The sequence below is a fragment of the Oncorhynchus mykiss genome, chromosome 10 (genome assembly GCF_013265735.2).
Source record: "Oncorhynchus mykiss isolate Arlee chromosome 10, USDA_OmykA_1.1, whole genome shotgun sequence".
Lineage (NCBI taxonomy): Eukaryota > Metazoa > Chordata > Actinopteri > Salmoniformes > Salmonidae > Oncorhynchus > Oncorhynchus mykiss.
Window position 1 is genome coordinate 80,585,620 of NC_048574.1, and position 27,500 is coordinate 80,613,119.

General features: G+C 45.2%; 1 protein-coding gene across 1 annotated transcript in view; it reads right to left on the bottom strand.

Annotated features, from left to right (window-relative positions):
- LOC110517091 (phosphatidylinositol 4-kinase type 2-beta) overlaps positions 1-25,210 on the bottom strand; it is a 30,282-nt gene extending 5,072 nt beyond the window's left edge. The window contains exons 1-7 of the mRNA XM_036934151.1: positions 24,641-25,210; positions 21,943-22,094; positions 20,120-20,200; positions 19,215-19,334; positions 12,603-12,734; positions 9,745-9,898; positions 346-407 (exon numbers count right to left, since the gene is read on the bottom strand). Coding sequence (XP_036790046.1) covers positions 346-407; positions 9,745-9,898; positions 12,603-12,734; positions 19,215-19,334; positions 20,120-20,200; positions 21,943-22,094; positions 24,641-24,995 — 1,056 coding nt within the window. The 5' untranslated portion in view covers positions 24,996-25,210. The remainder of the gene's footprint in view (positions 1-345; positions 408-9,744; positions 9,899-12,602; positions 12,735-19,214; positions 19,335-20,119; positions 20,201-21,942; positions 22,095-24,640) is intronic.
- Between the last annotated feature and the right edge of the window lie 2,290 nt (positions 25,211-27,500).

The following is a 27,500-nucleotide window of genomic DNA, read 5'->3' on the forward strand; positions in this document are numbered from 1 at the left end:
ACAGTCTGATATCATACTGAATGGTAACTAGTCCTCTGAGACAGTCTGATATCATACTGAATGGTAACTAGTCCTCTGAGACAGTCTGATATCATACTGAATGGTAACTAGTCCTTTGAGACAGTCTGATATCATACTGAATGGTAACTAGTCCTCTGAGACAGTCTGATATCATACTGTAGAGTGTTGAATGGTAACTAGTCCTCTGAGACAGTATTAAATCATACTGTAGTGTGTTATAAGTATGAGTCATGGTACAGAGTACACAGTCCACGTGTCACTCCTTTCAAAACACACATGATCTATGGACTGCAGTCCACACACACACACACACACACAGCTCACCTTCTCTCCCTCTCCTTCCCCTGGCTTCTCATACTTGATCAACCAGTTGTCATTCCCTCGGTCTGAAGGAGAGAAAGAGGGAGGAGAAGGAGAAGAGAGAGAAAGGAGAGGAAGGGTGAACGGGTTAGACTCTGCATAGGATGAGAACACAATGTAAAGCTATAGGGAGATGTTCCAGGGAATTAACAGTGTGTCCCTATAAAATCTGTTTTATTTTTGGCCTGATTCCATTCTGTTTTCTCCCATTTTGTTTTCACTCTCAAAAATCTCACTTTAATACTACAACAGGAGACCACTTTTGTGGTCTGGAAAAAAAATAATCTAGAAATGTTTGATTTTTGGATGTAGATGCCCTGTAATTCAGATGCCCTGTAATTCAGATGCCCTGTAATTCAGATGCCCTGTAATTCAGATGCCCTGTAATTCAGATGCCCTGTAATTCAGATGCCCTGTAATTCAGATGCCCTGTAATTCAGATGTCGACGCCCTGTAATTCAGATGCCCTGTAATTCAGATGCCCTGTAATTCAGATGTAGACACCCTGTAATTCAGATGCCCTGTAATTCAGATGTAGATGCCCTGTAATTCAGATGTAGATGCCCTGTAATTCAGATGCCCTGTAATTCAGATGCCCTGTAATTCAGATGTAGACGCCCTGTAAGATGCCCTGTAATTCAGATGCCCTGTAATTCAGATGCCCTGTAATTCAGATGCCCTGTAATTCAGATGTAGATGCCCTGTAATTCAGATGTAGATGCCCTGTAATTCAGATGTAGATGCCCTGTAATTCAGATGCCCTGTAATTCAGATGTAGATGCCCTGTAATTCAGATGTAGATGCCCTGTAATTCAGATGTAGATGCCCTGTAATTCAGATGTAGATGCCCTGTAATTCAGATGTAGACGCCCTGTAATTCAGATGCCCTGTAATTCAGATGCCCTGTAATTCAGATGCCCTGTAATTCAGATGCCCTGTAATTCAGATGCCCTGTAATTCAGATGCCCTGTAATTCAGATGCCCTGTAATTCAGATGCCCTGTAATTCAGATGTCGACCCCCTGTAATTCAGATGCCCTGTAATTCAGATGTAGACGCCCTGTAATTCAGATGTCGACGCCCTGTAATTCAGATGTCGACGCCCTGTAATTCAGATGTCGACGCCCTGTAATTCAGATGTCGACGCCCTGTAATTCAGATGTCGACGCCCTGTAATTCAGATGCCCTGTAATTCAGATGTCGATGCCCTGTAATTCAGATGTAGATGCCCTGTAATTCAGATGTAGATGCCCTGTAATTCAGATGTCGACGCCCTGTAATTCAGTTGTAGACGCCCTGTAATTCAGATGTCGACGCCCTGTAATTCAGATGTCGACGCCCTGTAATTCAGATGTCGACGCCCTGTAATTCAGATGTCGACGCCCTGTAATTCAGATGCCCTGTAATTCAGATGTCGATGCCCTGTAATTCAGATGTAAAGCTATAGGGAGATGTTCCAGGGAATTAACAGTGTGTCCCTATAAAATCTGTTTTATTTTTGGCCTGATTCCATTCTGTTTTCTCCCATTTTGTTTTCACTCTCAAAAATCTCACTTTAATACTACAACAGGAGACCACTTTTGTGGTCTGGAAAAAAAATAATCTAGAAATGTTTGATTTTTGGATGTAGATGCCCTGTAATTCAGATGCCCTGTAATTCAGATGCCCTGTAATTCAGATGCCCTGTAATTCAGATGCCCTGTAATTCAGATGCCCTGTAATTCAGATGCCCTGTAATTCAGATGCCCTGTAATTCAGATGTCGACGCCCTGTAATTCAGATGCCCTGTAATTCAGATGCCCTGTAATTCAGATGTAGACACCCTGTAATTCAGATGCCCTGTAATTCAGATGTAGATGCCCTGTAATTCAGATGTAGATGCCCTGTAATTCAGATGCCCTGTAATTCAGATGCCCTGTAATTCAGATGTAGACGCCCTGTAAGATGCCCTGTAATTCAGATGCCCTGTAATTCAGATGCCCTGTAATTCAGATGCCCTGTAATTCAGATGTAGATGCCCTGTAATTCAGATGTAGATGCCCTGTAATTCAGATGTAGATGCCCTGTAATTCAGATGCCCTGTAATTCAGATGTAGATGCCCTGTAATTCAGATGTAGATGCCCTGTAATTCAGATGTAGATGCCCTGTAATTCAGATGTAGATGCCCTGTAATTCAGATGTAGACGCCCTGTAATTCAGATGCCCTGTAATTCAGATGCCCTGTAATTCAGATGCCCTGTAATTCAGATGCCCTGTAATTCAGATGCCCTGTAATTCAGATGCCCTGTAATTCAGATGTAGATGCCCTGTAATTCAGATGCCCTGTAATTCAGATGTAGATGCCCTGTAATTCAGATGTAGACGCCCTGTAATTCAGATGTAGACGCCCTGTAATTCAGATGCCCTGTAATTCAGATGCCCTGTAATTCAGATGCAGATGCCCTGTAATTCAGATGCCCTGTAATTCAGATGCCCTGTAATTCAGATGTCGACCCCCTGTAATTCAGATGCCCTGTAATTCAGATGTAGACGCCCTGTAATTCAGATGTCGACGCCCTGTAATTCAGATGTCGACGCCCTGTAATTCAGATGTCGACGCCCTGTAATTCAGATGTCGACGCCCTGTAATTCAGATGTCGACGCCCTGTAATTCAGATGCCCTGTAATTCAGATGTCGATGCCCTGTAATTCAGATGTAGATGCCCTGTAATTCAGATGTAGATGCCCTGTAATTCAGATGTCGACGCCCTGTAATTCAGTTGTAGACGCCCTGTAATTCAGATGTCGACGCCCTGTAATTCAGATGTCGACGCCCTGTAATTCAGATGTCGACGCCCTGTAATTCAGATGTCGACGCCCTGTAATTCAGATGCCCTGTAATTCAGATGTCGATGCCCTGTAATTCAGATGTAAAGCTATAGGGAGATGTTCCAGGGAATTAACAGTGTGTCCCTATAAAATCTGTTTTATTTTTGGCCTGATTCCATTCTGTTTTCTCCCATTTTGTTTTCACTCTCAAAAATCTCACTTTAATACTACAACAGGAGACCACTTTTGTGGTCTGGAAAAAAAATAATCTAGAAATGTTTGATTTTTGGATGTAGATGCCCTGTAATTCAGATGTAGATGCCCTGTAATTCAGATGTAGATGCCCTGTAATTCAGATGTAGATGCCCTGTAATTCAGATGTAGACGCCCTGTAATTCAGATGCCCTGTAATTCAGATGCCCTGTAATTCAGATGCCCTGTAATTCAGATGCCCTGTAATTCAGATGCCCTGTAATTCAGATGCCCTGTAATTCAGATGCCCTGTAATTCAGATGCCCTGTAATTCAGATGTCGACCCCCTGTAATTCAGATGCCCTGTAATTCAGATGCCCTGTAATTCAGATGCCCTGTAATTCAGATGCCCTGTAATTCAGATGCCCTGTAATTCAGATGCCCTGTAATTCAGATGTAGATGCCCTGTAATTCAGATGCCCTGTAATTCAGATGTAGATGCCCTGTAATTCAGATGTAGACGCCCTGTAATTCAGATGTAGACGCCCTGTAATTCAGATGCCCTGTAATTCAGATGCCCTGTAATTCAGATGCAGATGCCCTGTAATTCAGATGCCCTGTAATTCAGACGCCCTGTAATTCAGATGCCCTGTAATTCAGATGCAGATGCCCTGTAATTCAGATGCCCTGTAATTCAGATGTAGATGCCATGTAATTCAGATGCCCTGTAATTCAGATGCCCTGTAATTCAGATGTCGACGCCCTGTAATTCAGATGTAGATGCCCTGTAATTCAGATGTAGACGCCCTGTAATTCAGATGCCCTGTAATTCAGATGCCCTGTAATTCAGACGCCCTGTAATTCAGATGCCCTGTAATTCAGATGTAGATGCCCTGTAATTCAGATGTAGATGCCCTGTAATTCAGATGTAGATGCCCTGTAATTCAGATGTAGACGCCCTGTAATTCAGATGTCGACGCCCTGTAATTCAGATGTCGACGCCCTGTAATTCAGATGTCGACGCCCTGTAATTCAGATGTCGACGCCCTGTAATTCAGATGTCGACGCCCTGTAATTCAGATGCCCTGTAATTCAGATGTCGATGCCCTGTAATTCAGATGTAGATGCCCTGTAATTCAGATGTAGATGCCCTGTAATTCAGATGTCGACGCCCTGTAATTCAGATGCCCTGTAATTCAGATGTAGATGCCCTGTAATTCAGATGCCCTGTAATTCAGATGCCCTGTAATTCAGATGCCCTGTAATTCAGACGCCCTGTAATTCAGATGTCGACGCCCTGTAATTCAGATGTCGACGCCCTGTAATTCAGATGCCCTGTAATTCAGATGTCGACCCCCTGTAATTCAGATGCCCTGTAATTCAGATGTAGACGCCCTGTAATTCAGATGTCGACGCCCTGTAATTCAGATGTCGACGCCCTGTAATTCAGATGTCGACGCCCTGTAATTCAGATGTCGACGCCCTGTAATTCAGATGTCGACGCCCTGTAATTCAGATGCCCTGTAATTCAGATGTCGATGCCCTGTAATTCAGATGTAGATGCCCTGTAATTCAGATGTAGATGCCCTGTAATTCAGATGTCGACGCCCTGTAATTCAGTTGTAGACGCCCTGTAATTCAGATGTCGACGCCCTGTAATTCAGATGTCGACGCCCTGTAATTCAGATGTCGACGCCCTGTAATTCAGATGTCGACGCCCTGTAATTCAGATGCCCTGTAATTCAGATGTCGATGCCCTGTAATTCAGATGTAAAGCTATAGGGAGATGTTCCAGGGAATTAACAGTGTGTCCCTATAAAATCTGTTTTATTTTTGGCCTGATTCCATTCTGTTTTCTCCCATTTTGTTTTCACTCTCAAAAATCTCACTTTAATACTACAACAGGAGACCACTTTTGTGGTCTGGAAAAAAAATAATCTAGAAATGTTTGATTTTTGGATGTAGATGCCCTGTAATTCAGATGCCCTGTAATTCAGATGCCCTGTAATTCAGATGCCCTGTAATTCAGATGCCCTGTAATTCAGATGCCCTGTAATTCAGATGCCCTGTAATTCAGATGCCCTGTAATTCAGATGTCGACGCCCTGTAATTCAGATGCCCTGTAATTCAGATGCCCTGTAATTCAGATGTAGACACCCTGTAATTCAGATGCCCTGTAATTCAGATGTAGATGCCCTGTAATTCAGATGTAGATGCCCTGTAATTCAGATGCCCTGTAATTCAGATGCCCTGTAATTCAGATGTAGACGCCCTGTAAGATGCCCTGTAATTCAGATGCCCTGTAATTCAGATGCCCTGTAATTCAGATGCCCTGTAATTCAGATGTAGATGCCCTGTAATTCAGATGTAGATGCCCTGTAATTCAGATGTAGATGCCCTGTAATTCAGATGCCCTGTAATTCAGATGTAGATGCCCTGTAATTCAGATGTAGATGCCCTGTAATTCAGATGTAGATGCCCTGTAATTCAGATGTAGATGCCCTGTAATTCAGATGTAGACGCCCTGTAATTCAGATGCCCTGTAATTCAGATGCCCTGTAATTCAGATGCCCTGTAATTCAGATGCCCTGTAATTCAGATGCCCTGTAATTCAGATGTAGATGCCCTGTAATTCAGATGCCCTGTAATTCAGATGTAGATGCCCTGTAATTCAGATGTAGACGCCCTGTAATTCAGATGTAGACGCCCTGTAATTCAGATGCCCTGTAATTCAGATGCCCTGTAATTCAGATGCAGATGCCCTGTAATTCAGATGCCCTGTAATTCAGACGCCCTGTAATTCAGATGCCCTGTAATTCAGATGCAGATGCCCTGTAATTCAGATGCCCTGTAATTCAGATGCCCTGTAATTCAGATGTAGATGCCATGTAATTCAGATGCCCTGTAATTCAGATGCCCTGTAATTCAGATGTCGACGCCCTGTAATTCAGATGTAGATGCCCTGTAATTCAGATGTAGACGCCCTGTAATTCAGATGCCCTGTAATTCAGATGCCCTGTAATTCAGACGCCCTGTAATTCAGATGCCCTGTAATTCAGATGTAGATGCCCTGTAATTCAGATGTAGATGCCCTGTAATTCAGATGTAGATGCCCTGTAATTCAGATGTAGACGCCCTGTAATTCAGATGTCGACGCCCTGTAATTCAGATGTCGACGCCCTGTAATTCAGATGTCGACGCCCTGTAATTCAGATGTCGACGCCCTGTAATTCAGATGTCGACGCCCTGTAATTCAGATGCCCTGTAATTCAGATGTCGATGCCCTGTAATTCAGATGTAGATGCCCTGTAATTCAGATGTAGATGCCCTGTAATTCAGATGTCGACGCCCTGTAATTCAGATGCCCTGTAATTCAGATGTAGATGCCCTGTAATTCAGATGCCCTGTAATTCAGATGCCCTGTAATTCAGACGCCCTGTAATTCAGACGCCCTGTAATTCAGATGTCGACGCCCTGTAATTCAGATGTCGACGCCCTGTAATTCAGATGCCCTGTAATTCAGATGTCGACCCCCTGTAATTCAGATGCCCTGTAATTCAGATGTAGACGCCCTGTAATTCAGATGTCGACGCCCTGTAATTCAGATGTCGACGCCCTGTAATTCAGATGTCGACGCCCTGTAATTCAGATGTCGACGCCCTGTAATTCAGATGTCGACGCCCTGTAATTCAGATGCCCTGTAATTCAGATGTCGATGCCCTGTAATTCAGATGTAGATGCCCTGTAATTCAGATGTAGATGCCCTGTAATTCAGATGTCGACGCCCTGTAATTCAGTTGTAGACGCCCTGTAATTCAGATGTCGACGCCCTGTAATTCAGATGTCGACGCCCTGTAATTCAGATGTCGACGCCCTGTAATTCAGATGTCGACGCCCTGTAATTCAGATGCCCTGTAATTCAGATGTCGATGCCCTGTAATTCAGATGTAGATGCCCTGTAATTCAGATGTAGATGCCCTGTAATTCAGATGTCGACGCCCTGTAATTCAGTTGTAGACGCCCTGTAATTCAGATGCCCTGTAATTCAGACGCCCTGTAATTCAGACGCCCTGTAATTCAGATGCCCTGTAATTCAGATGCCCTGTAATTCAGATGCCCTGTAATTCAGATGCCCTGTAATTCAGATGTAGATGCCCTGTAATTCAGATGCCCTGTAATTCAGATGTAGATGCCCTGTAATTCAGATGTAGATGCCCTGTAATTCAGATGTCGATGCCCTGTAATTCAGATGTCGACGCCCTGTAATTCAGATGCCCTGTAATTCAGATGTCGACGCCCTGTAATTCAGATGCCCTGTAATTCAGATGCCCTGTAATTCAGATGTCGACGCCCTGTAATTCAGATGCCCTGTAATTCAGATGTAGATGCCCTGTAATTCAGATGTCGATGCCCTGTAATTCAGATGCCCTGTAATTCAGATGTAGATGCCCTGTAATTCAGATGCCCTGTAATTCAGATGCCCTGTAATTCAGATGTCGACGCCCTGTAATTCAGATGCCCTGTAATTCAGATGTAGATGCCCTGTAATTCAGATGCAGATGCCCTGTAATTCAGATGTAGACGCCCTGTAATTCAGATGCCCTGTAATTCAGATGCAGATGCCCTGTAATTCAGATGTAGATGCCCTGTAATTCAGACGCCCTGTAATTCAGATGTCGACGCCCTGTAATTCAGATGCAGATGCCCTGTAATTCAGATGTAGATGCCCTGTAATTCAGATGTAGATGTCCTGTAATTCAGATGTCCTGTAATTCAGATGCCCTGTAATTCAGATGCCCTGTAATTCAGATGCCCTGTAATTCAGATGCCCTGTAATTCAGATGCCCTGTAATTCAGACGCCCTGTAATTCAGATGTCGACGCCCTGTAATTCAGATGCAGATGCCCTGTAATTCAGATGCAGATGCCCTGTAATTCAGATGTAGATGCCCTGTAATTCAGATGCAGATGCCCTGTAATTCAGATGTAGATGCCCTGTAATTCAGATGTAGATGCCCTGTAATTCAGATGTCCTGTAATTCAGATGTCCTGTAATTCAGATGCCCTGTAATTCAGATGCCCTGTAATTCAGATGCCCTGTAATTCAGATGCCCTGTAATTCAGATGCCCTGTAATTCAGACGCCCTGTAATTCAGATGTCGACGCCCTGTAATTCAGATGCAGATGCCCTGTAATTCAGATGTTGATTCCCTACCGAGTCCAATACATCTAGTTGATTCCCTACCGAGTCCAATACATCTAGTTGATTCCCTACCGAGTTCAATACATCTAGTTGATTCCCTACCTAGTTGATTCCCTACCGAGTTCAATACATCTAGTTGATTCCCTACCTAGTTCAATACATCTAGTTGATTCCCTACCTAGTTCAATACATCTAGTTGATTCCCTACCCAGTTCAATACATCTAGTTGATTCCCTACCTAGTTGATTCCCTACCTAGTTGATTCCCTACCGAGTTCAATACATCTAGTTGATTCCCTACCCAGTTCAATACATCTAGTTGATTCCCTACCCAGTTCAATACATCTAGTTGATTCCCTACCTAGTTGATTCCCTACCTAGTTGATTCCCTACCGAGTTCAATACATCTAGTTGATTCCCTACCGAGTTCAATACATTTAGTTGATTCCCTACCTAGTTCAATACATTTAGTTGATTCCCTACCTAGTTGATTCCCTACCTAGTTCAATACATCTAGTTGATTCCCTACCGAGTTCAATACATCTAGTTGATTCCCTACCGAGTTCAATACATTTAGTTGATTCCCTACCTAGTTGATTCCCTACCTAGTTCAATACATCTAGTTGATTCCCTACCGAGTTCAATACATCTAGTTGATTCCCTACCCAGTTCAATACATCTAGTTGATTCCCTACCGAGTTCAATACATCTAGTTGATTCCCTACCCAGTTCAATACATCTAGTTGATTCCCTACCGAGTTCAATACATCTAGTTGATTCCCTACCCAGTTCAATACATCTAGTTGATTCCCTACCCAGTTCAATACATCTAGTTGATTCCCTACCCAGTTCAATACATCTAGTTGATTCCCTACCGAGTTCAATACATCTAGTTGATTCCCTACCCAGTTCAATACATCTAGTTGATTCCCTACCCAGTTCAATACATCTAGTTGATTCCCTACCCAGTCCAATTGTGTTGTGTTGTGTTTTTCAGTGTATTTGATATCCTACTAAGTTCAATACATCATTGAATATTGTTGAAATCCGTTCTCCGTATCGCAGATTTAACGCCCCCCCCCCCCCCCCCCCCCCTACTCCTTCCTGTGAGCGCACACACACACACACACCTACACACCTACACACACACACACACACCTACCTGTGTTCCTGATGACGTAGTCCAGAATGACGAGCCTCTCAAACTGAGACTGGAGCTGTTTCCTGATGTTCTCTGGGAGAGGCTCCGCCTCAAAACGTCTCAACCAATAGTCAGCCTCATGGTACCCTTCCACGAACAGCTGGAACGAACCAAGCTGACACACCCACAGACAGAAAGATGCAAAAACACACGCACACACACGCACACACACCCACAGACAGAAAGATGCAAAAACACACGCACACACACACACCCACAGACAGAAAGATGCAAAAACACGCACACACACACAAACACACAAAGACACACACACACAGGTCAGGACACCTTGGGGGGTTAAGACATAGGGTTAGGGGTCAGGGGTTAGGACACCTTGGTGGGTTTAGACATAGGGTTAGGGGTCAGGGGTTAGGACACCTTGGTGGGTTTAGACATAGGGTTAGGGGTCAGGGGTTAGGACACCTTGGTGGGTTTAGACATAGGGTTATGGGTCAGGGGTTAGGACACCTTGGTGGGTTTAGACATAGGGTTAGGGGTCAGGGGTTAGGACACCTTGGTGGGTTTAGACATAGGGTTAGGGGTCAGGGGTTAGGACACCTTGGTGGGTTTAGACATAGGGTTAGGGGTCAGGGGTTAGGACACCTTGGTGGGTTTAGACATAGGGTTAGGGGTCAGGGGTTAGGACACCTTGGTGGGTTTAGACATAGGGTTAGGGGTCAGGGGTTAGGACACCTTGGTGGGATTAGACATAGGGTTAGGGGTCAGGGGTTAGGACACCTTGGTGGGTTTAGACATAGGGTTAGGGGTCAGGGGTTAGGACACCTTGGTGGGTTTAGACATAGGGTTAGGGGTCAGGGGTTAGGACACCTTGGGGGGTTAAGACATAGGGTTAGGGGTCAGGGGTTAGGACACCTTGGGGGGTTAAGACATAGGGTTAGGGGTTAGGGTACCTTGGGGGGCTAAGACATAGGGTCAGGGGTCAGGGTACCATGGGGGGCTAAGACATAGGGTCAGGAATAAGACTAGTAGGGTCAGGGGTCAGGGTACCTTGGGGGGCTAAGAAATAGGGTCAGGAATAAGACTGGTAGGGGTTAGGGGTCAGGGTACCTTGGAGGGCTAAGACATAGGGTCAGGGGTCAGGGTACCTTGGGGGGCTAAGACATAGGGTCAGGGTACCTTGGGGGGCTAAGAGATAGGGGTCAGGGTACCTTGGGGGGCTAAGAGATAGGGTTAGGGGTCAGGGGTTAGGACACCTTGGTGGGTTTAGACATAGGGTTAGGGGTCAGGGGTTAGGACACCTTGGTGGGTTTAGACATAGGGTTAGGGGTCAGGGGTTAGGACACCTTGGTGGGTTTAGACATAGGGTTAGGGGTCAGGGGTTAGGACACCTTGGTGGGTTTAGACATAGGGTTAGGGGTCAGGGGTTAGGACACCTTGGTGGGTTTAGACATAGGGTTAGGGGTCAGGGGTTAGGACACCTTGGTGGGTTTAGACATAGGGTTAGGGGTCAGGGGTTAGGACACCTTGGTGGGTTTAGACATAGGGTTAGGGGTCAGGGGTTAGGACACCTTGGTGGGATTAGACATAGGGTTAGGGGTCAGGGGTTAGGACACCTTGGTGGGTTTAGACATAGGGTTAGGGGTCAGGGGTTAGGACACCTTGGTGGGTTTAGACATAGGGTTAGGGGTCAGGGGTTAGGACACCTTGGGGGGTTAAGACATAGGGTTAGGGGTCAGGGGTTAGGACACCTTGGGGGGTTAAGACATAGGGTTAGGGGTTAGGGTACCTTGGGGGGCTAAGACATAGGGTCAGGGGTCAGGGTACCATGGGGGGCTAAGACATAGGGTCAGGAATAAGACTAGTAGGGTCAGGGGTCAGGGTACCTTGGGGGGCTAAGAAATAGGGTCAGGAATAAGACTGGTAGGGGTTAGGGGTCAGGGTACCTTGGAGGGCTAAGACATAGGGTCAGGGGTCAGGGTACCTTGGGGGGCTAAGACATAGGGTCAGGGTACCTTGGGGGGCTAAGAGATAGGGGTCAGGGTACCTTGGGGGGCTAAGAGATAGGGTCAGGGGTCAGGGTACCTTGGGGGGCTAAGACATAGGGTCAGGGTACCTTGGGGGGCTAAGACATAGGGTCAGGGTACCTTGGGGGAATAAGAGATAGGGGTCAGGGGTCAGGGTACCTTGGGGGGGGCTAAGAGATAGGGGTCAGGGTACCTTGGGGGGCTAAGAGATAGGGGTCAGGGTACCTTGGGGGGCTAAGACATAGGGTCAGGAATAAGACTGGTAGGGGTTAGGGGTCAGGGTACCTTTGGGGGACTAAGAGATAGGGTCAGGGGTCAGGGTACCTTGGGGGGCTAAGACATAGGGTCAGGGTACCTTGGGGGGCTAAGACATAGGGTCAGGGTACCTTGGGGGAATAAGAGATAGGGGTCAGGGGTCAGGGTACCTTGGGGGGGCTAAGAGATAGGGGTCAGGGTACCTTGGGGGGCTAAGAGATAGGGGTCAGGGTACCTTGGGGGACTAAGAGATAGGGGTCAGGGTACCTTGGGGGGCTAAGACATAGGGTCAGGTTACCTTGGGGGGCTAAGACATAGGGTCAGGGTACCTTGGGGGGCTAAGACATAGGGTCAGGAATAAGACTGGTAGGGTCAGGGGTTAGGGGTCAGGGTACCTTGGGGGGCTAAGACATAGGGTCAGGAATAAGACTGGTAGGGTCAGGGGTCAGGGTACCTTGGGGGGCTAAGACATAGGGTCAGGAATAAGACTGGTGGGGTCAGGGGTCAGGGTACCTTGGGGGGTTAAGACATAGGGTCAGGAATAAGACTGGTAGGGTCAAGGGTCAGGGGTCAGGGTACCTTGGGGGGCAGTCCCACTCTGTGGAAGTGTCGTCCCACTTTGGGAACCATCTCCAGGGCGTATTTCTTCCCTCTGGACTTCGCCCTGTCGATAGTGTTGTAGTGAAATGTCTCACTGACTAGATACACAGCCTGGAAGACACACAGCCTGTTATTACTTCGCCCTGTCGATAGTGTTGTAGTGAAATGTCTCACTGACTAGATACACAGCCTGGAAGACACACAGCCTGTTATTATCACTGACTAGACACACAGCCTGGAAGACACACAGCCTGTTATTATCACTGACTAGATACACAGCCTGGAAGACACACAGCCTGTTATTACTTCGCCCTGTCGATAGTGTTGTAGTGAAATGTCTCACTGACTAGATACACAGCCTGGAAGACACACAGCCTGTTATCATCACTGACTAGACACACAGCCTGTTATCATCACTGACTAGACACACAGCCTGTTATTATCACTGACTAGACACACAGCCTGTTATTACTTCGCCCTGTCGATAGTGTTGTAGTGAAATGTCTCACTGACTAGATACACAGCCTGGAAGACACACAGCCTGTTATTACTTCGCCCTGTCGATAGTGTTGTAGTGAAATGTCTCACTGACTAGATACACAGCCTGGAAGACACACAGCCTGTTATTACTTCGCCCTGTCGATAGTGTTGTAGTGAAATGTCTCACTGACTAGATACACAGCCTGGAAGACACACAGCCTGTTATTACTTCGCCCTGTCGATAGTGTTGTAGTGAAATGTCTCACTGACTAGATACACAGCCTGGAAGACACACAGCCTGTTATTATCACTGACTAGATACACAGCCTGGAAGACACACAGCCTGTTATTATCACTGACTAGATACACAGCCTGGAAGACACACAGCCTGTTATTATCACTGACTAGATACACAGCCTGGAAGACACACAGCCTGTTATTACTTCGCCCTGTCGATAGTGTTGTAGTGAAATGTCTCACTGACTAGATACACAGCCTGGAAGACACACAGCCTGTTATTACTTCGCCCTGTCGATAGTGTTGTAGTGAAATGTCTCACTGACTAGATACACAGCCTGGAAGACACACAGCCTGTTATTACTTCGCCCTGTCGATAGTGTTGTAGTGAAATGTCTCACTGACTAGATACACAGCCTGGAAGACACACAGCCTGTTATTACTTCGCCCTGTCGATAGTGTTGTAGTGAAATGTCTCACTGACTAGATACACAGCCTGGAAGACACACAGCCTGTTATTACTTCGCCCTGTCGATAGTGTTGTAGTGAAATGTCTCACTGACTAGATACACAGCCTGGAAGACACACAGCCTGTTATTACTTCGCCCTGTCGATAGTGTTGTAGTGAAATGTCTCACTGACTAGATACACAGCCTGGAAGACACACAGCCTGTTATTACTTCGCCCTGTCGATAGTGTTGTAGTGAAATGTCTCACTGACTAGATACACAGCCTGGAAGACACACAGCCTGTTATTATCACTGACTAGACACACAGCCTGGAAGACACACAGCCTGTTATTATCACTGACTAGATACACAGCCTGGAAGACACACAGCCTGTTATTACTTCGCCCTGTCGATAGTGTTGTAGTGAAAAGTCTCACTGACTAGATACACAGCCTGGAAGACACACAGCCTGTTATTACTTCGCCCTGTCGATAGTGTTGTAGTGAAATGTCTCACTGACTAGATACACAGCCTGGAAGACACACAGCCTGTTATTATCACTGACTAGACACACAGCCTGTTATCATCACTGACTAGACACACAGCCTGTTATTATCACTGACTAGATACACAGCCTGTTATTATCACTGACTAGACACACAGCCTGTTATTATCACTGACTAGATACACAGCCTGTTATCATCACTGACTAGATACACAGCCTGTTATCATCACTGACTAGACACACAGCCTGTTATTATCACTGACTAGATACACAGCCTGGAAGACACACAGCCTGTTATTATCACTGACTAGACACACAGCCTGTTATTATCACTGACTAGATACACAGCCTGGAAGACACACAGCCTGTTATTATCACTGACTAGATACACAGCCTGGAAGACACACAGCCTGTTATTATCACTGACTAGATACACAGCCTGGAAGACACACAGCCTGTTATTATCACTGACTAGATACACAGCCTGGAAGACACACAGCCTGTTATTATCACTGACTAGATACACAGCCTGTTATTATCACTGACTAGACACACAGCCTGTTATTATCACCGACTAGACACACGGCCTGGAAGACACACAGCCTGTTATTATCACTGACTAGATACACAGCCTGTTATTATCACTGACTAGACACACAGCCCGTTATTATCACTGACTAGACACACAGCCTGTTATTATCACTGACTAGACACACAGCCTGTTATTATCACTGACTAGATACACAGCCTGTTATTATCACTGACTAGACACACAGCCTGTTATTATCACTGACTAGACACACAGCCTGGAAGACACACAGCCTGTTATTATCACTGACTAGATACACAGCCTGTTATTATCACTGACTAGACACACAGCCTGTTATTATCACTGACTAGACACACAGCCTGTTATTATCACTGACTAGACACACAGCCTGTTATTATCACAGCCTGTTATTATCACTGACTAGACACACAGCCTGTTATTATCACCGACTAGACACACAGCCTGTCATTATCACTGACTAGATACACAGCCTGTTATTATCACTGACTAGACACACAGCCTGTTATTATCACTGACTAGACACACAGCCTGTTATTATCACTGACTAGACACACAGCCTGTTATTATCACCGACTAGACACACAGCCTGTTATTATCACTGACTAGACACACAGCCTGGAAGACACACAGCCTGTTATTATCACTGACTAGACACACAGCCTGTTATTATCACTGACTAGACACACAGCCTGTTATTATCACTGACTAGACACACAGCCTGTTATTATCACAGCCTGTTATTATCACTGAGTAGACACACAGCCTGTTATTATCACTGACTAGACACACAGCCTGTTATTATCACTGACTAGACACACAGCCTGTTATTATCACTGACTAGATACACAGCCTGGAAGACACACAGCCTGGAAGACACACAGCCTGTTATTATCACTGACTAGACACACAGCCTGTTATTATCACTGACTAGACACACAGCCTGTTATTATCACTGACTAGACACACAGCCTGTTATTATCACTGACTAGACACACAGCCTGGAAGACACACAGCCTGTTATTATCACTGACTAGACACACAGCCTGTTATTATCACTGACTAGACACACAGCCTGGAAGACACACAGCCTGTTATTATCACTGACTAGACACACAGCCTGTTATTATCACTGACTAGACACACAGCCTGTTATTATCACCGACTAGACACACAGCCTGTTATTATCACTGACTAGACACACAGCCTGTTATTATCACTGACTAGACACACAGCCTGTTATTATCACTGACTAGACACACAGCCTGTTATTATCACTGACTAGACACACAGCCTGTTATTACCACTGACTAGACACACAGCCTGTTATTACCACTGACTAGACACACAGCCTGGAAGACACACAGCCTGTTATTACCACTGACTAGACACACAGCCTGTTATTATCACTGACTAGACACACAGCCTGGAAGACACACAGCCTGTTATTACCACTGACTAGACACACAGCCTGTTATCATCACTGACTAGACACACAGCCTGTTATTATCACTGACTAGACACACAGCCTGTTATTATCACTGACTAGACACACAGCCTGTTATTATCACTGACTAGACACACAGCCTGTTATTACCACTGACTAGACACACAGCCTGTTATTACCACTGACTAGACACACAGCCTGGAAGACACACAGCCTGTTATTACCACTGACTAGACACACAGCCTGTTATTACCACTGACTAGATACACAGCCTGTTATTACCACTGACTAGATACACAGCCTGTTATTATCACTGACTAGATACACAGCCTGTTATTACCACTGACTAGACACACAGCCTGTTATTATCACTGACTAGACACACAGCCTGTTATCATCACTGACTAGACACACAGCCTGTTATTATCACTGACTAGACACACAGCCTGTTATTATCACTGACTAGACACACAGCCTGTTATTATCACTGACTAGATACACAGCCTGACATTATCACTGACTAGATACACAGCCTGTTATTACCACTGACTAGACACACAGCCTGGAAGACACACAGCCTGTTATTATCACTGACTAGACACACAGCCTGTTATTATCACTGACTAGACACACAGCCTGTTATTATCACTGACTAGACACACAGCCTGTTATTATCACAGCCTGTTATTATCACTGACTAGACACACAGCCTGTTATTATCACTGACTAGACACACAGCCTGTTATTATCACTGACTAGATACACAGCCTGGAAGACACACAGCCTGGAAGACACACAGCCTGTTATTATCACTGACTAGACACACAGCCTGTTATTATCACTGACTAGACACACAGCCTGTTATTATCACTGACTAGACACACAGCCTGTTATTACCACTGACTAGATACACAGCCTGTTATTACCACTGACTAGATACACAGCCTGTTATTACCACTGACTAGATACACAGCCTGTTATTACCACTGACTAGATACACAGCCTGTTATTATCACTGACTAGATACACAGCCTGTTATTATCACTGACTAGACACACAGCCTGTTATTATCACAGCCTGTTATTATCACTGACTAGACACACAGCCTGTTATTATCACTGACTAGACACACAGCCTGTTATTATCACTGACTAGACACACAGCCTGTTATTATCACCGACTAGACACACAGCCTGTTATCATCACTGACTAGACACACAGCCTGTTATTATCACTGACTAGACACACAGCCTGTTATTATCACTGACTAGACACACAGCCTGTTATTATCACTGACTAGATACACAGCCTGTTATTATCACTGACTAGACACACAGCCTGTTATTATCACTGACTAGATACACAGCCTGGAAGACACACAGCCTGTTATTATCACTGACTAGACACACAGCCTGTTATTATCACTGACTAGACACACAGCCTGGAAGACACACAGCCTGTTATTATCACTGACTAGACACACAGCCTGTTATTATCACTGACTAGATACACAGCCTGGAAGACACACAGCCTGTTATTATCACTGACTAGACACACAGCCTGTTATTATCACTGACTAGACACACAGCCTGTTATTTTCACTGACTAGACACACAGCCTGTTATTATCACTGACTAGACACACAGCCTGTTATTATCACTGACTAGACACACAGCCTGTTATTATCACTGACTAGACACACAGCCTGTTATTATCACAGCCTGTTATTATCACTGACTAGACACACAGCCTGTTATTATCACTGACTAGACACACAGCCTGTTATTATCACTGACTAGACACACAGCCTGGAAGACACACAGCCTGTTATTATCACTGACTAGACACACAGCCTGTTATTATCACTGACTAGACACACAGCCTGTTATTATCACTGACAAGACACACAGCCTGTTATTATCACAGCCTGTTATTATCACTGACTAGACACACAGCCTGTTATTATCACTGACTAGACACACAGCCTGTTATTATCACTGACTAGACACACAGCCTGTTATTATCACCGACTAGACACACAGCCTGTTATCATCACTGACTAGACACACAGCCTGTTATTATCACTGACTAGACACACAGCCTGTTATTTTCACTGACTAGACACACAGCCTGTTATTATCACTGACTAGACACACAGCCTGTTATTTCACTGACTAGACACACAGCCTGGAAGACACACAGCCTGTTATTATCACTGACTAGACACACAGCCTGTTATTATCACTGACTAGACACACAGCCTGTTATTATCACTGACTAGACACACAGCCTGTTATTATCACTGACTAGACACACAGCCTGTTATTATCACTGACTAGACACACAGCCTGTTATTATCACCGACTAGACACACAGCCTGTTATCATCACTGACTAGACACACAGCCTGTTATTATCACTGACTAGACACACAGCCTGTTATTTTCACTGACTAGACACACAGCCTGTTATTATCACTGACTAGACACACAGCCTGTTATTATCACTGACTAGACACACAGCCTGGAAGACACACAGCCTGTTATTATCACTGAGTAGACACACAGCCTGTTATTATCACTGACTAGACACACAGCCTGTTATTATCACTGACTAGACACACAGCCTGTTATTATCACAGCCTGTTATTATCACTGACTAGACACACAGCCTGTTATTATCACTGACTAGACACACAGCCTGTTATTATCACTGACTAGACACACAGCCTGTTATTATCACTGACTAGATACACAGCCTGGAAGACACACAGCCTGGAAGACACACAGCCTGTTATTATCACTGACTAGACACACAGCCTGTTATTATCACTGACTAGATACACACACACACACACACACACACACACACACACACCCCCCCCCCCGCCCCTCCTCCCACCTCACCTTGGTTTTAGGGACCACCCCCAGTCCTAGCCTGGTATCAACGAGGGAGGCAGCAACCTCTGAGAGATAGCCCTGGTTGGGGATCAGGCAGCCACGGCCAAAACAACATGGACAGCACAGCTACACAGAGACACAGAGGAGGAGGAGGAGGGGGGGGGTGGGCAGGGGGTGGACAGAGGGAGGAGGAGGAGGAGAGGGAGGAAGGGTAGAGGGTGGGGAGAGTTAAATTAACTGTTAAAATGAATGTAAAAATAGAGAGAGAAAGGGAGGAGAGGAAGAGGGGATGAGGAGAGAGGAGAGAGAAAGAGGAGAGGGGATGAGGAGAGGGAAGAGAGAAGAGAGAGGGAAATAGGACATAGGGACAGATGAGGAAAGAAGAAGAGGAGAGGGGAGGAGGAGAGAGAAGAAGAGGAGAGGGGAGGAGGAGAGAGGAAGAGGAGAGGGAAGAGAGAGGGAAATAGGACATAGGGACAGATGAGGAGAGTAGAAGAGGAGAGGGGAGGAGGAGAGAGGAAGAGGAGAGGGAAGAGAGAGGGAAATAGGACATAGGGACAGATGAGGAGAGAAGAAGAGGAGAGAGGAAGAGGGAAGAGAGAGGGAAATAGGACATAGGGACAGATGAAGAGAGAAGAAGAGGAGAAGAAGAAGAGGGAGAGAGAACAGTAACAGACAGAGATAGAAACCAGAGCATAGTGAGACCTAGGGACAGACGAGGAAGAGGAGAGACACAGAGATAAAGACGGAGATAGTAACAGACCAGAGATCAGTGAACGAGAGATAGTAACAGACCAGAGAACAGTGAACAAGAGAGATAGTAACAGACCAGACAACAGTGAAAGACAGAGATAGTAACAGACCAGAGAACAGTGAACGAGAGATAGTAACAGACCAGAGATCAGTGATACCTTGTGAAAGTATTTGGTCCATTTAGGGTTGAGGTGACCGTAAGGCTCTTCAGACTTTGGTTTGAAAACACCGAGGACTTTCTGGATGGGGAAAAAAGGGAATCAACAGTATTTAATAAAGCCCTGACACCATCAGCAGTTATCACAGAGAGATTTACAGTAACCCGGACCATCAGCAGTTATCACAAAGAGATGTACAGTAACCCGGACCATCAGCAGTTATCACAGAGAGATTTACAGTAACCCGGACCATCAGCAGTTATCACAGAGAGATTTACAGTAACCCGGACCATCAGCAGTTATCACAAAGAGATTTACAGTAACCCGGACCATCAGCAGTTATCACAGAGAGATTTACAGTAACCCGGACTAGACCCTAATGGAAGAGATTTACAGTAACCCAGCCTAGACCCTAATGGAAGAGATTTACAGTAACCCAGACTAGACCCTAATGAAAGAGCTTTACAGTAACCCAGCCTAGACCATAATGGAAGAGCTTTACAGTAACCCAGTCTAGACCCTAATGAAAGAGCTTTACAGTAACCCAGCCTAGACCCTAATGAAAGAGCTTTACAGTAACCCAGCCTAGACCCGAATGAAAGAGCTTTACAGTAACCCAGCCCGGACCCTAATGGAAGAGATTTACAGTAACCCAGCCTAGACCCTAATGAAAGAGCTTTACAGTAACCCAGCCTAGACCCTAATGAAATAGCTTTACAGTAACCCAGCCTAGACCCTAATGGAAGAGATTTACAGTAACCCAGCCTAGACCCTAATGGAAGAGCTTTACAGTAACCCAGCCTAGACCCTAATGGAAGAGATTTACAGTAACCCAGCCTAGACCCTAATGGAAGAGATTTACAGTAACCCAGGAGTGGGTTCAACTCCAGCAGGTTACCAGACGCGCCAGTCTCTGCTAGGAGTGGGTTCAACTCCAGCAGGTTACCAGACGCGCCAGTCTCTGCTAGGAGTGGGTTCAACTCCAGCAGGTTACCAGACGCGCCAGTCTCTGCTAGGAGTGGGTTCAACTCCAGCAGGTTACCAGACGCGCCAGTCTCTGCTAGGAGTGGGTTCAACTCCAGCAGGTTACCAGACGCGCCAGTCTCTGCTAGGAGTGGGTTCAACTCCGGCAGGTTACCAGACGCGCCAGTCTCTGCTAGGAGTGGGTTCAACTCCGTTGTTATAGGAACTCCCTGAAGCTGGCTTCCTTCCCATGAACATGTTCATCTCCTTTAAATGTTTCTCTCCATCTGTAGGCCTATACTAGAACTCAGCTGTTAGCTGTGAAGCCTACAAGATTAAAATTAACCCATGAAACAGTGACTTGTTCACGTAGATAATGCAGAGGTTAAACCGCAGTGGCTCAGAAAAACCAGAAGGACTTCCTGGACATAAAGAACAGGAAATGGTTTGTTGTTTAAAAAGGTTAGTGACTGTTAGAACAAAGCCTAGCTAGTAGTGATGAGGGATGACTCTCACCGCCCCCCCCCACCCACCTCCCCCTCCGTGGTCTTTGAAAAAATACCCCCTCCCCCCATACCTTCCACCTCACCTCCCCCACCCCTATACCTTCCACCCCTCCTCCTCCATACCTTCCACCCCTCCACCTCACCCACCCCCCTCCCATATACCTTCTACCCCTCCTCCTCCACACCATCTACCTCACCCCACCCCCCTCCCCTATACCTCCCACCAGTCCTCCATACCTTCCAACTCTCTGCCCCGAACCCCCTCCACTATACCTTTCACCTCCCACCACCCCCCTATACCTTCCACCCCTCCTCCTCCATACCTTCCACCCCCCCCCCTCCCCCTTTCCTCACCCCTTTGGAGTCTTTAACGAAGTAACTCCCGCTAGAACCCTGAGAGATTCTCTCTGGGAAGACTCCGCCCTCGATGGCCTGCTCCGCCCTCTGAATGATGTCACCAAACTCTGGGTCACCGGGGAAATGGTTAAAGTCTCCACTACTGTTACCTGAATGGAGGAGAGAGAGAGAGAGAGAATTTTGACTTGTTTTTCTTTAAAAAAATGGGCCATCGTCATTACATTAAAACAAAATAAACATGTTTCCTATTACAAATGTATATTTTAACATGCCCTCTCCACAGAGATAGACAGAGAGAGAGAGTAATGTTTTCTGGACATTTTTTATTGCTTATTTCACTTTTGCTTAATATCGACAATATCGGCAATGTTAACATAGGTTTCCCATGGCAATATAAAACCCTTAACATGAATTGAGAGAGACACAGCGAGAGCGAGAGAGGCTGAGACATGGAGAGAGAAACAGAGAGACAGAGAGACTCAGCGAGAGCGAGAGAGGCTGAGACATGGAGAGAGAAACAGAGAGACAGAGAGACTCAGCGAGAGCGAGAGAGGCTGAGACATGGAGAGAGAAACAGAGAGACACAGCGAGAGCGAGAGAGGCTGCGACATGGAGAGAGAAACAGAGAGACACAGCGAGAGCGAGAGAGGCTGAGACATGGAGATAGAAACAGAGAGACAGAGAGACACAGCGAGAGCGAGAGAGGCTGAGACATGGAGAGAGAAACAGAGAGACAGAGAGACACAGTGAGCATAGCCTTGCTATTGAGAAAGGTCGTTGTAGGCAGACCTGACTCTCAAGAGAAGACATTTTGTGGGCAGTGTGCACATAGCCTGAGGTAAAAAAAAAAACTGAGCTGCACTTCCTAACCTCTTGCCAAATCTATGACCATATTAGAGACACATATGTCCCTCAGATTACACAGATCCACAAAGAATTAGAAAACAAACGCAATTTTGATCAACTCCCATATCTAACTGGGTGAAATACCACAGTGTGACATCACAGCAGTAAGATCTGTGACCTGTTGCCACGAGAAAAGGGCAACCAGTGAAGAACAAACACCGTTGTAAATACAACCCCATATTTATGTTTATTTATTATTTATGTTGATTTCCCTTTTGTACTTGAATCTAGTCGCACATCATTACAACGCTGTATATATAAACATAATATAACATTTTAAAAATGTCTTTGTTATTTTGGAAAGTCTGTGAGTGTCATGTTTACAGTTCATTTGTTATTGTTTATTTCACTTTTGTTTATTATCTATTTCACTTGTTTTGGTTATATATAATGTTATATGTTAACATATGTTTCCAGAGAACCCCCCCCCCCCCCCCCCCCCCCCCCCCACACACACACAAAAAGGCCCTTAAATTGCAAGTGAAATTGAATTGAAAGAGAGATCAGTACATGTGTATGTAACTAGCTAAAGCAGCATCTACAGCTGCGGTATCAGTTCAACTCTGCAACATTTGTTTGCTTTGGTTGTGGTTGACTCTGGTGGAGGGTGCCTCCCAAACAGCACCCTATTCCCTACATTGGGCTCGGGTCAAAAGTAGTGCACTATGTAGGGAACAGGGTGTTGTTTTGGGAGGCAGACGCACTGTGAGCTAGGTGCAAAGTCAAGAGAAACATGGCTCCATAGTGGAGGTTAAACACACACACACACACACACACACAGAGAGAGGTCCACACACACACACAGCCACACACACTGTGTAGCTGTCTAAGTAGATGACACTTCCTTTCCCCCATGTAGAAAGCAAAGGAGAACAACTGATGACATCAACAACACAGCTTCATATATCCCCATCAGACAGAGAGAGGAGGAAGAGAGAGCTGGGGGGAGAGAGAGAGGGAGAGCTGGGGGGAGAGAGAGAGGGAGAGCTGGGGGGAGAGAGAGAGAGAGAACTGGGTAGAGACTCAGGACAACAACACAGCTTCATATATCCCCATCAGACAGCGAGAGGAGGAAGAGAGAGCTGGGGGGAGAGAGAGCTGGGGGGAGAGAGAGAGGGAGAGCTGGGGGGAGAGAGAGAGGGAGAGCTGGGGGGAGAGAGAGAGAGGGAGAGAACTGGGTAGAGACTCAGGACAACAACACAAATTGACCCAACGAAATCATAAGAAAACAAAAATATAATGTGTCAAGTAATTGGAAAGAATTAAAACAAAAAAAACGGAGCAAACTAGAATGTTATTTGGCTCTAAACAGAGAGTACATAGCGGCAGAATACCTGACCACTGTGACTGACCCAAACTTAAGGAAAAGAGAAAGGCCGCCGTAGGCAGACATGGCTCTCAAGAGAAGACAGGCTATGTGCTCACTGCCCACCAAAATGAGGTGGAAACTGAGCTGCACTTCCTAACCTCCTGCCCCAATGTATGACACTATTAGAGACACATATTTCCCTCAGATTACACAGATCCACAAAGAATCTCCCATATCTACTGGGGTAGTAAGATTTGGGGAAGTACCAGTGAGCCGTCACAGCAGCAAGATTTGTGACCTGTTGCCACAAGAAAAGGGCAACCAGTGAAGAACAAACACCATTGTAAATACAACCCATATTTATGCTTTGCACTTTAAATAGTTAAAAAAAAGCACAAAATAGAGAGAGACGCCATGTCTAGCAAGCTACTAACATGAAGGACTTATTGTATTCTCCTCCGGTCACCACCGGCTGTTTACCTGGCGAGGTAAGGTTATCTTTATCCGACGATGAACTCCGTCGGTTCCGCCTCGTCCTCTTCTGCCTCTCGCCCCGAGGTGACGACGTGCCTCCGGATAAACACGGTAACAACAGAGTCTCTTCCCCAGAACCGTCCGTCTCCAATTCGGTAAGAACACTTTCACACGAACCCGAGATCCGAATCGCGACCCCCGGGTTTGTCCCAGACCCGACTGTGTTCCTATCGAACAACGTCGACAGTGGCTCCTGGGACCGAAAGTTGAGATCCGTGGTAGAAGCGGCGGCGGCGGCTACCGGGGCTATGTCATCCGCCACCACCGGATCGGTCTCGTTTGGTTCGCATTCCGACATCATTGTTTGATCGCTTATTTATTTTTATTCCAGATCTTACAAATTTAAAAAATGGTTTAGTTCAAACGCTACATATTTTCATCGCTCCATTGTTAAAAAAATAATGTTTATTTCTTTGACACCGGCTTGCTCGACTGTTGCTAGTTACTTAGCGGGAGATTATTTCACCCGTTAAATTGTCCACATCAGCCAAAAATCGCTTCCTGTTTCTACAGCGCATGCGCGTTGATACCAACGCTGCCTGACCAGATTTAAAGGGACCGTGTAGCAAATGTCTCTCTGCCTGAGGGGAGGAGGAAGGAGGGGGATGAAGAGAAATGAGAAGGATGGAGGCTGGGGAGACACTGCTAGCTAACTAACTAGGACTCTGGTACATACAGGATGGAGGCTGAGGAGACACTGCTAGCTAACTAGCTAGGACTCTGGTACATACAGAATAGAGGCTGAGGAGACACTGCTAGCTAGGACTCTGGTACATACAGGATGGAGGCTGAGGAGACACTGCTAGCTAACTAGCTAGGACTCTGGTACATACAGGATGGAGGCTGGGGAGACACTGCTAGCTAACTAGCTAGGACTCTGGTACATACAGAATAGAGGCTGAGGAGACACTGCTAGCTAACTAGCTAGGACTCTGGTACATACAGGATGGAGGCTGAGGAGACACTGCTAGCTAACTAGCTAGGACTCTGGTACATACAGGATGGAGGCTGAGGAGACACTGCTAGCTAACTAGCTAGGACTCTGGTACATACAGGATGGAGGCTGGGGAGACACTGCTAGCTAACTAGCTAGGACTCTAGTACAAACAGGATGGAGGCTGGGGAGACACTGTTAGCTAACTAGCTAGGACTCTGGTACATACAGGATGGAGGCTGGGGAGACACTGCTAGCTAACTAGCTAGGACTCTAGTACATGTAGGAGGGAAATTGTAAAACACTAGCTAGCTAGCTAACTAGGACTCTGGTACACACAGGACAGAGGCTGGGGAGACACTGGTAGCTAACTAGGACTCTGGTACAGACAGGACAGGCTGGGGAGATACTGGTAGCTAACTAGGACTCTGGTACATACAGGACAGAGGCTGAGGAGACACTGCTAACTAACTAGGACTCTGGTACAGACAGGACAGAGGCTGGGGAGACACTGGTAGCTAACTAGGACTCTGGTACAGACAGGACAGAGGCTGGGGAGACACTGGTAGCTAACTAGGACTCTGGTACAGACAGGGCAGAGGCTGAGGAGACACTGCTAACTAACTAGGACTCTGGTACATACAGGACAGAGGCTGAGGAGACACTGCTAGCTAGGACTCTGGTACATACAGGACAGAGGCTGAGGAGACACTGCTAACTAGCTAGGACTCTGGTACAGACAGGGCAGAGGCTGAGGAGACACTGCTAGCTAACTAGGACTCTGGTACAGACAGGAGGGAGGCTGAGGAGACACTGCTAGCTAACTAGGACTCTGGTACAGACAGGAGGGAGGCATGTATATGTTTTTGCTGTTTGTTATTTGTTATAGAGCCAACAAAAATTGCATAAGTGGTTTATACATACATCTCCGTATTGGATTTATAACTCTTTGTGTTGCTGTTTGTTAGTGAGTTCCTATTTTAGAATATATATATATATACACACGGTTAGAATATATATATATACACATGGTTAGAATATATATATATACACACGGTTAGAATATATATATATACACACGGTTAGAATATATATATATACACACGGTTAGAATATATATATATATACACACGGTTAGAATATATATATATACACACGGTTAGAATATATATATACACACGGTTAGAATATATATATATACACATGGTTAGAATATATATATACACACGGTTAGAATATATATATATACACACGGTTAGAATATATATATATACACACGGTTAGAATATATATATATACACACGGTTAGAATATATATATATACACACGGTTAGAATATATATATATACACATGGTTAGAATATATATATATATACACACGGTTAGAATATATATATATACACATGGTTAGAATATATATATATATACACACGGTTAGAATATATATATATACACATGGTTAGAATATATATATATACACATGGTTAGAATATATATATATACACACGGTTAGAATATATATATATACACACGGTTAGAATATATATATATACACACGGTTAGAATATATATATATACACACGGTTAGAATATATATATATACACACGGTTAGAATATATATATATACACACGGTTAGAATATATATATATACACACGGTTAGAATATATATATATACACATGGTTAGAATATATATATATACACACGGTTAGAATATATATATATACACATGGTTAGAATATATATATATATACACACGGTTAGAATATATATATATACACACGGTTAGAATATATATATATATACACACGGTTAGAATATATATATATACACATGGTTAGAATATATATATATACACACGGTTAGAATAT